General features: G+C 39.3%; 1 protein-coding gene across 1 annotated transcript in view; it reads left to right on the plus strand.

Moving 5' to 3' along the window:
* LOC134314750 (fibulin-7) overlaps positions 1–16,385 on the plus strand; it is a 31,270-nt gene extending 14,885 nt beyond the window's left edge. Inside the window, 6 exon segments of the mRNA XM_062995444.1 lie at positions 709–763; positions 766–835; positions 4,005–4,139; positions 14,330–14,377; positions 14,911–14,979; positions 16,360–16,385. Of these exon segments, the coding sequence (XP_062851514.1) occupies positions 709–763; positions 766–835; positions 4,005–4,139; positions 14,330–14,377; positions 14,911–14,979; positions 16,360–16,385 (403 nt within the window).
* Positions 16,386–16,641: the final 256 nt, after the last annotated feature.

Here is a 16,641-nt window from a genome sequence, read left to right on the forward strand (position 1 = left end):
AACCACTGACCTACCACCCAAAGTACAACTAGTTAAAATTATCTCTTGTAATATCAAGCAATCAATAAGTTATTTAACCCAAGGATATGTTTATGTGGGTGGACATTGAGGGGCTCGGTGAAAAGGATACAAACTAGTGATTAGAAAGTACTGGGTTCAGTCCCCAGCACCGCCAACCTGCCACTGTACAGTCCTTGAGCAAGACCCTTAACCATTTATTTCTTAGATTGTATATGGTCACAGTTGTAAATCTCTTTGAATAAAAGTCAAATGCCTAAATACCAATATGTGTAAGCATGCCTGTGCAATGTACTTATATTTACTTTGTTTATGTGTACTTTACTCTTGACAAAATGATGGTTTAGGTTAACTAAAAAAACATGGGTTAGATAACGGTCAACATTTTACTAACAATTAAATTTTTTTGTATTAGTTAGAAATACCAAAATTGTATTATTTATACAAACTAAAATTGCTGTTCTAAGCTAAAGTGACTCAAAATAATACAGCATTTCAGAGCTTAAATTACTCAAAATAATACAGCATTTCAGAGCTTAAATTACTCAAAATAATACAGCATTTCAGAGCTTAAATTACTTAAAATAATGCAGCATTCAAGAGCTTAAATTACTCAAAATAATACAGCATTCCTCATATGAGTACTCACAGAATTAATGCTGAATGTCTTTTAATACAAGCAAATTCAAGTCAGTGTGCTAGTAACCCATGTGTGAATGGTGGAATCTGTGTTGAAGGACTCAATACAAATGCAGGTAGAAATGCACATGTCCGCCAAACTGGAGTGGAAACCTATGTCAGCAACAAACACAAGCAGGTGAATGTGGTTTTTGGTTCATCTATGTATTACTGGTGTGTTTTTTTTATGATTCTGGCACTCTTTGGACTTAAATAATGATTTTTGTCCCAAAATACATAGTAAATGGTAGCATTAGCATTAAATGTATTGATGTTAACACTAGCTTTTATACAAATATTGTACATGATATTAGTTCAGTTTTTAATGTTTTTATTTTGTTTAATCTTGTTAGATCAAAAATGTGTGTGTGTGTGTGCATGTTCTGTTTTGTATTAAATGTTTAAATAGTTATGCTAAAATACATCTACTACAATGCAGTATTTTCATGACATTTTTTATATTTAATTGTGTCAGAACCTCTAAATGAACTTGTAAAACCCATGTTAAATCTAAACCTCACTTCGATAGATTAAATAGTTTTTTTTTCCAGCAATGTTTAGCATGAAAAAGGAGAAAAAAAAGTGGTATCTACTGGACAGCACTGCTTACTAAATAGAGAACATTAAGGTTTTCTTTACATCTGCCAAAACACCTTGATGAGCCTTTTGGGATGTTTTTGATCCACATATATATATCCACATTTTATGTGGCCTGCGAGAGCTTAAACGACTGTACGATTGTTGTCGTTGTACGATGGTTCGAGTCGTTACAGAGACGCAGTTATAATTTAATGGGACACCTGCACCTTTAAGTGCAACTGTTGACATCGTAGTCATGGCAACTAACTTTGACCTTCGCTGAGAAGCCATGTGACTTACGGCAAAAGAACACGGGTAGTAATGTAAACAATAATAATAAATATAAATAATTATCTTTCAGTATAATACAGAAGCATCGTCTGTAAGTAGTGGCGTTTATATTCTCAGTTGTTTGTAAATGTTTAGTGGGTATATCACAGCGTTTTAGTTACAAATTTACCATAATGAAATCCAGTTGTTATCGTTACTATAGCAATTAGTATCTTTACACAAAATGCTAACTCCTTAGCGCTATTTTACATTTGGTTAAATCTCATATTGTACCAGATGTAACACTCGACTACAGCTGTGTGCTTGTACTGTATTAAGTTCTTAATTGTTTTTATTGTTTGTATTTTTACTTCATTCTGGTGCACACAGTGTATCATACAGCTGGGAAGCAAATAAAACCGACTGTATTCTGAAGAGAGCTGTCTGTCTGTCTGTCTAGCTGAGAAAGGGGGATAAACTCTTAGTGAGGGCAGAACAATTGTCTTAAAATACACTGTAAAATCCTACATTAACTGCATCTCTCAAAATGCATGCTGATTTTGTGACCTGCAAAGTGACACATCCCGCCAGTAGATGATGTTAAGAAATATTTACACATAATCCCAAAATGTACAAGAAGATAAGAAAATTAAGCAGAAGGAGGAAATTTAATGAAAATGAAAACAAGTTTGTGCTTCAGGAAGAGAAATTGTTCTTGTGTTATGAGGCCGTGTCTGTGGTAAAGGAGGACAATATAAATGCAGAATTTAGCCTCCAAGAAAAACAACAGACTGCAATCTCAGCAGAATACGTTACAATCGGCCCTTTGAGGGCCACAATAATGTTGATGTGACACCCCTGGAATAGACCATTATTCTTAAAAAAGTTAATGGTAAATGAGGAAAAGGACAACAAGATGAATGAATATAATTAAAGAAACAGTGTACAAATCATTAAGAAGCCTAAAAACCCAAACAGAAGACAAGATATTCAGGAGAAACACTATCAATATGGTTTATGGATGTCAGGAGTCAGAATGTGACAACACTAAATAATGATAAAAATTAGGGCTTTTATAAATCACCTTACCACAATGTCTTACTAGGGCTGGGTGATATGACTAAAAACTCTAATATCTCGATATGCTTTTGAGAAATGGCGATATACGATACAATAAAAGTACAATGGCAGGCCACTGCCCGTATTTTAGCTTAAGTTATCTTAAAAACACAAAACATTGTAGTTCTGATAAATTCTGACAGAATTACAGTGTTTATATTTGGTATTATTACAAGGCTGTATTTGTATTCATATTGACAATGTTTATATCAAACAAACCAGCAGAATCTCACAATCACATTTATGCTGTCCAATTTACTTCAAATAAATGAGCATAAAAAAACCCCCGAAAAAGTTCAATATTTGATGTTTTGATATCATTGCAAAATGCGCACAGTAAACAGCAGCACCGCAACCCAGATCAACCACACAGCAGCATAAAATCATAACCGCTGCTTACATGAGCTTCTCTTCTTCAAATTGAGACCAAATCTATATTCGTGTGTTATTCCATTATGGATATAGTCTACTTGCCTTTCTTCTTGGAGGCCATCTTGTATGTTTCCAGAAAATTTCCAGAATATATAAATTTATTTCCAACTGTGTTTGTCTACCTAACTAACGAAAACCGTTTTAGATAATATATCCTGTCGGCTTTTCCGGTAAAAAGCTGAAACTGGTAATTTGTTCACTAAACTGTCACTTACGCATCTACAACCAGTAAAGAGAGAGATTGAAATTCTGCCCAAGATCTGAATTCGGTAGCACTGATTGGTTTATACAGCTGTTTATCAAGGCCTGGACCACGACTGAATCTCTTTAACAAATGAACTGATTCATGGAGCTGTTTACGCACGACACCATAATGAAATAGAGTGAGCATAACGAATGAATTACAATAGGTACAGAGCACAGAGCTCTTTACAATAGGTAAGAGCACAGCTCCCTAATTTGATTACAATGAATAATTTGTTTGAAAGGAGTCATTTCTGACTCGTTTTTGTGATTCAGTGTGCATGTGTGTGTGTGCATGCACCCACCAGCTAATGCACGAAAGTAAGCATGCTGAACACTGCTTTTGTGCTCAGTTTTAAATGTTCTCAAATGGTAACCTGTGTATCCTAGGCATACTTGATGCATTGAATATGGTTATTTTTAAGTAATATGGAATATATTGATATTTGCAATATACCGCCCAGCCCTATGTCTTACCCACTGTATAAAATGTGTGTCTGTATGTCTTGTATCCTGCATGTCTGTGACTGTGTGTTAGTGTGTCTGCATGTGTCTATAAATGTGAATGTATGTGCCAGCATATTTGTGTTTTTGCCAGTGATTCGACAGTCCCAGCACCCACAGTCTAAATCCTAATGCTTTCTCTCTCCCCTGCCAACATTCAGCCCCTCCAGAGTGGAGTGTTGTAAATGACCCATCATTTAGCCGCAAACCACGCTGTGCTATAGTGGAAGCTCAACACTGCAGTTGTGATGCAGGCTTTCATATGAGAGGCACCTCCCACAGCAGCATCTGCCACAGTACAGTCCAATGCTTTGACTTAGGTTTCTAAAGCAGTCATCAAGTGTTTTTTTTTATTTACCCATGTTCTCAAAACTTCCAGCTATCTTTCATAGATTAGGTAGCTTTCACTTATATCACAGCCACTACCAAACTTGAAGAGTTACGGTTAGCATGAGTTCCTGCTATTACTTGCTGCTCATCCAACCTAAAAAAAAAAGCTGTTAAACACACTTGGAAGAAGACAGAAACTGTCCATTTTATGTACATTTCTGAAAATTAAAATATTGTTAAATGCACTAATAACAAAAATCTGATTTGTACATTTTCTTGAACCTTTATTAACTGAAAGGAAAAAAAATGTGTTTTCAGTGAAAGTGCTATCAACTTTGTAAATTGTAAAAAGTTAAGATAGAGGCATGATTACAACTGTTACATCAGATTTCCTATTAATTCTATTAATAATTGTTTGGGAGCTGAGGATACTAATTTTTTGTCCATTTTTGCTTGATACAAGATTATTGCAAAAAACTTGGAGAAAAGGTGATGGTAATCAAGGAAAAGGACAACCAGCAACAAGATAAATGGATACAATTACAGAAACAATGTATGAACCATTAAGAACCCTGAAAACCCAAACAAAAGTATGTATCTCTGCAGACCGGAGTACCGTGAGTAGGAGGGGCTTATACCGCAAGTGGGCGGGTACCCGCAAGTAGGAGGGGCTTGTGCCGCAAGTGGGCGGATATAAGCGAAAGAACGTCTTTGCAAGACAGGGTCCTAAAGGAGTAGGGTTCAATGAATTTCCGGTCTTAACCCACTATTTAATATGCAACTTTCACATCGGAAACATAATAAAAATACAATGAAAATAGTATGTGTTACCTGTTATTGTTCAAATATCATTGTCAGGTACAGGTTACAGATACAAGTTAAATAAAATGCATTTACATTCTGATTTTGGATAAGAGGTATTACTAAACAATATTACTAATAGCATACACCAATCAGGCATAACATTATAACCCCCTTCTTGTAAATCTAAAACCCAAATAATTAACCTTTAATAGGTCTTTAATATTCTAATGCATTTGTCCCTAAGGACAAAAAATTGCCTCTTCGCAAAACTGCTGTAAAAATATTATGCATGAATATAAAACTTTTAAAACTACTTCTGCCTGAAATATACATATCAAATATTACTTTTTTAACCTTTTAAATGCTGGTATGTTACATAGCACCATTGTTTTTTATTGAAAAAAAAAACTAAAATAATTTCCATAAAATACATTTCAAGGAGCATTTGATTCTTACTGTTATTAGGCCCTGAGATGGGTCAATGATTGGCAGCAACATTGATTTTGGCGTTTTTTTTTTTTTTTTTTGCAGTGTCAGATTAAAAGAAAAACTCACACTCAAGGCCAAAAAATGACTACTTCCCAAAAACTGCTGTAAAAATATATGTAGGGCGAGAGAGAGAGAGAAAGAGACTTTTTTTTTTACTTTTAACAATCCTTTATTATGTCTCAGTCAGTTTTGCATTTTATTAACTTTCATAATAGTTCAATACAAAAAATAAAAAAATGCGAATAAAAGCAAGTAGGCCAGCCACTGTAGTCCTTTAAAATAAAGTCATACTTCTCATATAAGCTCAGGTGCGAAAAAGAGTTCACCTTCCTCCACCGAGCACACCACATCTCCACACCACACCATCCGGAAAGAGTCCAGGTCATGCATACTTTTGTAAAAAATAAAATCTATCTTCACCCTCGCTTTGACCAGTTTGGAGAAGATTACAGTAACCTCTTGGTTTGTATTGTGTGTTATTTTATTCCTTCTGCTTATGTAAATCGCCATTTTTGCTTGGCCAAGAATAAAATTGACCAGCTGACACTTAAACCTTTGGCTTCTGACATATTTAAAACCAAGGATAAAAACCTGAGGTGTAAAAGGAACATTACAATTTGTAAAAACATTCTGTAAAAGGTCAAAAAGAGGGCGTAATCTAAAACAGTGCATAAAAGCATGAAACACTGTCTCTCTTTGAAAACAGAATGGACACTCGTGTGAAACCTCAGGATTTAAAACGGAAATAAAAGAATTCACAGAGACAATGCCATGAAGGATTCGCCACTGCAGATCAGCAACCTTTTTGGTTAACGGTGGTTTGTATAAGGCCCTCCACTCTGGCTTAGTGTCAACCATCCCTAGCTCCCTCCACCAAGGAGTGTCCACCCTCCTGTCCAGCTTCTTCTTATTGAGGACCTTAACACAGGCCTTGTACAATATCTTACCGCTAGCTGAGCTCACCTCCATTTCAGATTCTCCATTACATTCCAGCAGCACGCCCTCACAGTCTGCCATGACCGGGGAGATGGTACAATTAGGAAAAGGGTCACCCTCAACAGGCTCAATAGCTCCTGCAGCATGGTCCTTCAGGAGCAACAGCTCCTCAAGTGTGAGTGCAGATCTCCACCTGTGCAGGAACTGGAGCACTACACGAAGGGACCTCATTCCCAGACGTGCTGCCAGGTTCTGAGCATTACTAAGCTCAGGACCAACAAGTCCAACCAGCTGCCGAAGCTTTGTGATTCCCACTGATATCATAGCCCTGGACAACGCGTTAGAGTCTGGACCAGTGATATCTAAGCGAGCGCCAAGGACTAAAGGTTCCTCTAGAACCCAGTAAAGGAGCAGCTCTCTCTGTGCACAGTAAAAAGGTTCCATATTTTAAAAAGACCCCTATAAAACACTGGCAGTCCAGCAGTGTCCAGTTTCCTAATATCCACTAAAAACAAGGCTCTGTCCAGTCCTAGTCCCCCCACTGTTTGCAACATTCTATTTACCACTGTCCTCCATACAGTGTCCTCAGGGCCAGTAAGGAACCTCTGAATGAACTGTAGCCGAAAGGCCGCAGTTCTGCTAGCCAGGTGGACTAGGCCTTGCCCACCCTCCTCTTTGGGCAGATACAGTACTGCTTGTGGAACCCAGTGTAGTTGATCCCAGAAAAAATTCACCAGAATTGCTTGGATGTTTGCAAGCAGATTCGGTGGGGGGTCAGCACATGCCAGTTTAAACCATCAACATCTGCCTGTGAGTTGACCATGACTACCAGATCATCAGCATAAGCTGACATACAGAAAGTATTGCTGCAGTTAGGGATTCTAAACCCAGTAATCACGTCTCTGAGTTTACATAACAGCGGCTCTATTGCAATGGAGTAAAGAAAACCAGACAAAGAACATCCCTGCCTAATGCCCCTAGACACCTTAAATGGGGCACACAAACCACCGTTAACCTTCAGCACACTCTCAATGTCATTGTACAACACCCTGATCATAGCCATAAAACCAGAGTTGAACCCAAAGTTTTCCATAACTTTCCACAGGTATCTATGTTCAACTCGGTCAAAGGCTTTTTCCTGATCCAAAAATAACAGACCAGTCTTCAGTCCCAATAGCTTGGCGACGTCCAAAATACCCCGAATTAGATGAATATTGTCAAATATTGACCTGCCAGGCACACAGTACGTCTGGTCAATATGAATGATCTGCTCCATCACCTCTTTCATTCTTGCAGCTAATGCTTTTGAGAGCAATTTGCAGTCAGTGCACAACAGGGACACAGGACGCCAGTTCTTCAGTTCAGTGAGGTCTCCCTTCTTAGGAAGAAGAGTGTCTCGAGTCTGTTCGCACAGCATGCATAAACCTTTTCTGTCCATTCTTCTGCTCAAGACCAAAAAAGAACTTAGACGGAGCATCCATTTCAGTCACATCCCTAAAGCGTGAGCGGACCAGCGCCCCCTGCACTGTAGCACCCAGCAGGTCAGCTAGTGTGGCTTTTTTTCTTTTAATAGCTTCAATATGCTCTCCAACTCCTGTGGAGGCTTCTAAACTCTGCATCTCCACTATTTCGGCCTCCAGAGCTGTAAGTGATCTGGTGACATCCCTAGTGACATTGAGAGTGTACTGTTGGCAAAATACCTTAATCTGTATTTTAGCAATGTCCCACCACTGTTGTATAGAATTAAAAAAAGATTTCTGCATTTTAAAAGTATTCCAAAAAAAGGTAAAAGATTCTCTAAAATTAGCATCATCTAAAAGTGCGGTATTAAAATGCCAATAGGCACTCCGAGGCTTCACACGAGATTTTCTTACATTGCACTGAACCATAAAATGATCTGTAAAACCAACAGGGGTAATGCAACAACGTGTAAAAACATTCAGATGATGCTTAAAGACATAAAAACGATCCAGCCTGGCCAAAGAGAGCATGTTATCTTTCACATGAGTCCAAGTGTACTGCCTCTGTGTTTTATGAAAAGTCCTCCAGACATCACACAGTTCATGAGTCTCCACTATCTCGCACAGACGTTTGCGAGAAGCCACATGTGGTTCCACATGGTTTCTGTCCATATTGTCAGCAGTACAGTTAAAATCCCCACCCACAATTAAAAACTCATTTGAGTTACATTGTACGAGCACCTCATTTAAATTATCTAAAAAAAACATCCTCTCCACACCCACAGTCGGTGCATAAACACAAATAAAAACAAACACATCATTCTCAAAAAACGCTCTCACTTTTAAAAGCCTTCCACTGACTATTTCCTCCACCTCATAGGAGTGAGGAATAAAACCCGGTGAGAACAGAATAGCAACACCAGAACTCAGACTGTTCTTATGGCTCATAATAATGAGTCCATCGTACTCTTTTATCCAATCTACCCCATTTCCAGCATCACTGTGTGTTTCCTGGAGAAACGTCACATCCAGCTGTTTTTGTTTAAGTAATTCAAATAGTTTAGCTCTCTTTTCACTGTCCCTCGCACCATTCACATTTAAAGTGGCAATCTTAAAACCATCCATTAAATGATAGTTAAAAGAAAAACAAGCCCCAAACGAGACCAAGATTAGTAAAAACAACCTAAACCACAACACTGCCATCATCATCATTACATTCTTTTTTCAGTTTGGTCAGTAATTTGTTTAACCGGTACAGCTCTACTTCAGTAAAAGCCCCTTCTCTTCTGAAATATTTTACATCATGAATAAACTGGAGACTATCTGGAAAAAACTTTGTCAGCTGGACATTCCTGTGCCCTTTAGTATGCTGTAAGAACACTCGGATGTCCCCAGCTGAGTATACCGGGGGGAGGGGTCTTCCTGTGAACCTACTGACCAACCTGAATCAGAGTGACCATCATCACTATCAGAGGCATCATTGTCTACAGCCAGCACATTCTTTTTTATCTTACTTACAGTACTTTGGGCTCTCTTCTTCCTTTTGGCAGGGGTTTTAAACACAGGGTCCAAATCCATGTCAGCCCCCTCCTCCTGCTCTAGTGTTCCCACAGGTGTTAAGTCAAGGTTACCACCCTGTACCTCTTGGCTGTGATTATCTTGCTTGGGTTGTACCAGCACTGCATCAGTCTGTGCATCCTCCATGGGTATCTCAGCCTGTAAGATTGTCACCTCCACCACAGCACTGGGTTCCTCCTGGTTTAGGTCCACTGTAGGTTGTCTTCCTCCATCAGATCTAGCCTCCATCAGCTCACCTCGCTCCAGGTCTGCTTCCACGACCGGGGCCGGTGTCCTGGTAGCCGGCACACCCTCTGGATCCGCCTCGGCTGCAGGGGTGCCAGTTTCAGCGGTTGGGGGCGCGTCAGGTTCCAGTCTTCCGGCTCCGTCACTCACGTTGGCCTCTGACCTTTTCTCAGGACAGGCACGGACGAGGTGACCAGTCTGCCCGCACCCAAAACACTTCATTTCAGCATCCGATGATGCGAAGATCATGTATTCAAACCCCTCCACCCTGAGCTTCAAAGTCAGGTCCAGGTGCTCAGCTCCGTCCCTCAGCACCATGTACACCAGCCTCCGAAAAGATACCAGGTGTTTCACTAGGGGGGACTTACACCCCAGGGGGATCTTCCTAATAGATGATACCAGTTTACCAAATCGGGAGAGTTCTTGAATTAATTGTTCATCAGTAATAAACGGGGGGACATTGGACAAGATTATCTTTTTTGCTGGGGTAGCAAGGGGGTACACAGGTGTAAACTGGTCGTGTAATACGATCCCAGTTTGTATCAGTTCATGAGCTCTTTCCACAGTGTTTAGGAAGAGTACAATGGCATTGTTCATACGTGATGCTGAAACAATGTTGCTATGTCCGATGACATTCCCGGCAGCCAAACAGCAGTCTTCCACGTTGCTCCTGCTCGCCACCTTCACTCCATGTCGGCGTGTCAAACTTTCAAACACGCCGCTGTTTGAAGCCGCCATTATATCGGCAGCTCCTCTCCTCCAGGGTCGGAGAGACCCGCAGCGCCGCCGCGCCGCGCTCACACCCGGGGAATAAAATAAATAAATCCGTAGATGTTAAAACGGAACAAAACAAAATAGCGCAACCACAAAACTTTTGGCAAAACGCCAAAAAGTCGCTCCCACGCTCACGCGTTCCTCCGCTCGCTTCAGTCGCTCACGCACTCACTTCCGCTCACAGAGAGAGAGAGAGAGAGATTACTATTCCTGCAGCAGCTGATGAGCATAGAAGATGCCCTCTCTTTTTGATGTGTGGGGCATTTCTCCCACCTTGTGCGGTGTTTCGTGCTTAGGAGCAGCACATCCTTGCCCAGTCAAGGAATAACTGACCAGTGTGTGGGTCTTCATAAAAGCAAAGGTGGAGGAGAAGAGCGCTCTTGCTCTTGCCTGGAGCAACTGAGGGGAAGCTCAGGCTTGTGTCCGTGAATTGTGCCAATCAGGGCCAGTTTCCATCTGAGCAACTCCTCTTAATAATGAATAACCTCTGGCAAATATGAGCTGTATTTATTCAACACAGCCAAAATGGTTTGAATAAAAAAAATGGCTCTTAAGGGTTAAGTTGGACTAGGGTTTTGATGATTATGCTTTCATATAGTTCATTTCAGATATAAGTTAATTGTAGTGTGTTAAATTATTATATAACTTTTGTATAAATAATAGATTATTATATCTCTACTTGATATTAGTGAGTCCATTGTGCTTTCATTAGAGAAAACAAGTGTACACTGTTACACTTCTATATATTTACAGGTAATTCCCATGGGTTCCTCCCCACCCATATTAACTGAAAAAATACATAAATGATTTGCCTGAAATATGCAAAGGCATAGAGTGTCGAATGTATGCTGACGATACAATAATTTATGTATCGGCAAAGACTCCACAGAAAGCAGCAGAAATATTAAATAGGCAAATGACTAGTGTTTCTCAGTGGCTTAATAACAATCGTTCGTCTTTAAATCATACTAAAACTGTATCGATGTGTTTCACCTTAAGACAAAAACAACAAAAAGATTTTTTGATATATGATAATGAAAAGGAAATTGAGAAAGTTAGTGAGTTCAAATATTTAGGAGTGACTTTGGATTCTCAATTAAAATTTGATACTCACATAAAGAAATTATCCAAAACTATTAAAACTTAAACTGCTTTCGAATGATAAGACCTTGCATTTCACTGAAGGCTGCAAATATGTATGTGCATGCTATGATTCTATCTCATATGTCATATTGTGCAACTGTATGGGGTCAAGCTTCTCAAACAACAATTAAACCTATAATGTCATTACATAAACAGGCATTAAAAGTGATGGATCAGAAATCAATGAGATGGCATCATTGTGAAATTCTAAAAAGATACAACTTGCTGAGATTTGATAATTTTATAAAGTTCTCTATCCTAAAGCTTGTCTTTAAGTGCGTAAATAATCTTGCACCAAAAATATTGTGCCAGTTCATTACAAAGCAGGAAAACAAAGGAGTGACAACCAGGGGAGAAGTAAGTGGCAACTGTAGAATGCCAGTCTATAGAACATCTTTTGGTCAGTCATCTTTTACAGTTAAAGGTGTACGATTATGGAATTTATTACCTTCAGAAATTAAAACCCAAAATGAATTAAAAGTTTTTAATATAAATTTAAAGCAATGGTTTAAACAGAATCCAACCTGTGAACACTCTGTAAGTATTAGTTGATAAACAGATATAAAGATGGACTCATCATAAATGTAATTGCTCAAATCAGTATGTTGTTTTATGTATTTTATGTATTTACATTTTGTACTTTTTTGTTATAAAAGCCTAAGCAGGGACTGGGGTTGCAAATGAGCTTATGCTAGAAGCCTCTTATACAATACATCTGGTGCATTTTATGTAACAATGTTAAATAAACTATTAAAAATAAATTAAAATTTTTTTTTATAAAAAGGGAGTAGTAGCCTATATGTATGCAGACATTTTCCCCCTTGTAGGACACATTGTATGTGGTCTCAAATAAAAATGTTTACCTTGTTTATTTTATGATCACACACAGACAGTTTTGAATCATACTGTATAACATATCATTGGAATATTTATATGAATATAAAACACTTAACGGAAACTTGTGGAATGGTTTTGTAACACCCGTTTTGAGTTGTACCACCCACTTTTTGTATAAGCCCCTCCCACTTGCGGGTATCCTCCCACTTGCGGTATAAGCCACGCCTACTTACGGCTGGCTCCGGTCTGCAGAGGTACCCTTCTCGGCGAAGCAGGCGTTACAGACCCAAACCCAGTGAGGCCTCAAGTAGGAGGGCGGCTAATTAGGGCGATTGCCTGCAGCTGCACCTGGCCTATTTAATCTGCCTGTGCGCAGCAGCGGGCATCGCACCTTTTGTTTGTGTTGGCCTGTGTAGCCCGGTGGCGAGAACGTCCTCTCGTCCCCATTTTGCAGGGAAAGACGGTAGCCCGGACGGTTTTTAGGCCGTTCGGGATTGTAAGCGCTGTGCTGAGGTATAGTCCTTTGATTTCCTTCATCCTAGGGAAAGTGGTGCGATTTCGCTCAGCCCTCGCGCTGTCTGTTTATTTATAGCTTTGTGCTAGCTCCCCTGTTGCTATAGCAGAATTTCAGCGTCTGGTGCCATGCCTCGTCCAGACGTTTATCTTTAGCTTGTGCCTAGCGGCTCTCTATCCTCCAGTTGGCGAGACTGTTGCGCGAACGCCCAGCACCGCACCGGGGTTCGCGCCTCGCATTCATTTATTATTTTGCTTTTTCTTTTTCAGTTCCCCAGTGCCTTTTAAGCGCTTTTGGCAGGGCTGTTGTCATCCTCCAGTTGGCGAGACTGTAGCGTGAACGCCCAGCACCGGAGGGACCGGGGTTCGCACCTCGCATTCATTTATTATTTTGCCTTTTCTTTTTCAGTTGCCTGCTGAGCTTGCGGCGCAATCGAGGTTCTCCCGATTGCTTTTTTGTTCTGGTTTTTGTCTTTTGCTTTGCTTTTTGTTTCAAAATAATAAATAAAGTTTATTTTTTAAGAATCTGCATCTTGGGTCCTTTCTGCCTCATTACACCCACAGTGTATTACCCTCTGTATACAGCTGGGGTTTTCAACCTGTGGGGCGTGAGTACCTGTCCAGGGGGGTGTGACATTACAAGATTATTTTACTTTTTAAACTAAAGCAATTTATTTTTCACCCACAAGAGGCATATTTGATTAGTCTCGCTGATCAGCACACAAGCACTTCTAATGTTATCCAGCTCAGTCTGAAAATGCACCGGTGGCTAGCAAAACTTGAAAATAGGGCTAACAGTGACGATAATAAGTTGAAGGGAGTGACTGCATAACTGCATTGTTTCAGCCGAGGACTCCACTAGCGAGGCCATCCATTCCGATACCATCTATGCCGATGAGCAATCTACATAAAGAATTTTGGCTGTCAGTCAACTTGTACTTTTGCCTTTTTGCCTATACTTGGCTCTGTGAAGCATCGTTTTCTGCACTCACGTGCATCAAAAGCAAGTTCAGTTTATGCTTATTGACAGTGGAGGACGATTTACGACTAGCTGTAACTGATATTGAACCACACATTTTTATGATGTGCTTGCAGAAACAGGCTCAGCCATCACATTTAAAAATGTATTACTGAATATTGTATTATCTTTTTGAAGTAAATATTTAAAACAGCAAAATTGCATATGTATGATGTGCACAATGTTAATTATATTATTTTAACATGTCAAAAGATTTCGCAAAGGTTTGGCTTGTTCAAAAAGTTTGAAAACCCCTAGTATAAAGCATATGTGTCCTTTTATCCTGCATGTATGTGAATGTGTGTCAGTGAGTCTGCATGTGTCTATGAAAGTAAGTGTATGTGCTTGTATATTTGTGCTTTTGCCCGTTGTGTGACAGTCTCCAGCAGCCAGCCACAGTCAAAATCTCTCTTCATCTTTGGCACAGGTAATGTGCACATCTGACCACAGCACAGCAAGTGTCCCCTGTCCATTGGCGAGTGATCTGTGATGAGCTCAGGCCCAGAGAACTCATATGCATTTTTGCATATAATGGATTCATGGCTTTCTCTTTGTGTAACAGAATTTCAGGTTTTATTTTTTATGTGGCAGAGAAATGTTCTTTTTTCAAACTGATTGACAGTTCAACAAAGAAACTGGGCACAAAGTAGTGAGCCATGACCCACCGTTGATTGCAAAGACTATGCCATTGGTTGAAATGTTTCAAAACAATGTAACTTAAATATTCTATAAACATTTTTTTTGCCCCTCTCTCAACTTTTTTGGATTGTATTGCAGGCAAGTAGGTCAATCAAGTAGTACAATCAAGTAGGTCAGTCAAAACATTAAAAAAACAACTTGGACTTTGAACATGAGCAAACAGTTTTAATTACCAGTTAGAAGTTAAACATGTAATTTTACAAAGTGTGATGAATTCCAAATCATTTTAATAATTTACTCCTACCATAATATTTAAAACAGTGGGAGAACTGATCCTTGTTCAGCCACTACTTGGGCCACAGGAGCTTAGTTTGGATGTGGATATTAGGGGTGGGTTTATAAAATCGATTTTTCGATTCGAATCTATCTTTATTTGAACGATCCAATATCGATTCATATAAACGCGAGATCGATCTTTTAAATACGCCCCTTTTTATGGTGTACACGGAAATCTGTTACCCCTTTAATTTCACGTGACCAGCCACTGTTTTTTTGCGCAACGAGATCTGACCTGCACATCAGTTCAGCATGGCAGAAGCTCAAGTAATGTCTAGTTCACACTACACGATTTTTGCCCTGATTTTCGCTCTGCGACGGGTCAGCGCTAGGTTCGGGAGGAACTCGGTGTTCGCTCTGCGATCAAAACTCGGCTCTCAATCAATGTGAGAAACAGCGAGGGGAAACACAGGGGAGAGGTTGTAAACAGGTGGTACAGGGGCGTAATATAGTTTCTATCAGAATACATCAGCACACGAGTTTTACAGTATTTCTGACCTGAATGTTCTCTACAGAACAAAATATTTATTAACCTCCAACTCACTATAGAACGATCCAAGCTGCTTGTGTTGCCAAATCCACTCAGATTCCTTTATTTTTCTCCGTTTTCTACATCAGCGCACAAACTTTCATCTCTCGCTACTTGTTGATGTGCATGTTTGGACGTGGAATCATTAAACCTTTCATCACTTCTCACGTTTGTTTTCGTGACAAAACGTAGTTTTGGAGACCAGAGAAGCTCGCCTGTGATTCCAGTTGGTGATAGATGGTGTAGTGTAAAACCCCCCTATCACCTGTGAGTTGTGCAGTGTGAACATTACAGCGACCCGGCAAATCAGAAAGTCGTGTAGTGTAAACTTGGCATAAGCTGTTCAACAGCCAGGTGTATGTTTACATTACATTTACAATTTTGTAGTGTGTCAGACATATAAAATAATAATAAAAAATGAATGTTACTGTTTTCTGTTTTGGATTAATTATTTATGTAAACAAAATACACAAATATTTTTAATAATGAGTGTTCTTTGTACAATTATCACATTCGTTCTCTGAACATCTTTACATATTTAAACAAAATCTGTTAATGTAACTCAAATATGCCTAACTGTGTTGAATGGAAATCGAATCGAATCGGGACCTTGTGAATAGAATAGAATCGAATCGATCCAGGAAATTAGTGGCGATACCCAGCCCTAGTGGATATGCCTGAGTACTCAGATCAATTGCACGGGTGCATGTGATTGTCTCTTCCTACGAGTTCTAAGTATTGACAGTTGCATGCATGTTTTAATTTAAAAATGTATGTGCTCAGTTCATGTTCTCCAAAACCTTTTTCCCAAAAAGCCTTTCTCCAGAGGTTAAGTTAGATTATTTAATCTCTGTGTGTTTTTCAAAGTGTTTATAAAATCATATTTGTTAAATCTGTACTTATAGTAATAGTAGTTTTTGGCTTCAAGTAAAATACAGTGTATCACAAAAGTGAGTACACCCCTCACATTTCTGCAAATATTTCATTATATATTTTCATGGGACAACACTATAGACATGAAACTTGGATATAACTTAGAGTAGTCAGTGTACAGCTTGTATAGCAGTGTAGATTTACTGTCTTCTGAAAATAACTCAACACACAGCCATTAATGTCTAAATAGCTGGCAACATAAGTGAGTACACCCCACAGTGAACATGTCCAAATTGTGCCCAAATGTGTCGTTG

The sequence above is a fragment of the Trichomycterus rosablanca genome, chromosome 5 (assembly GCF_030014385.1).
Source record: "Trichomycterus rosablanca isolate fTriRos1 chromosome 5, fTriRos1.hap1, whole genome shotgun sequence".
In the NCBI taxonomy this organism is placed as follows: domain Eukaryota; kingdom Metazoa; phylum Chordata; class Actinopteri; order Siluriformes; family Trichomycteridae; genus Trichomycterus; species Trichomycterus rosablanca.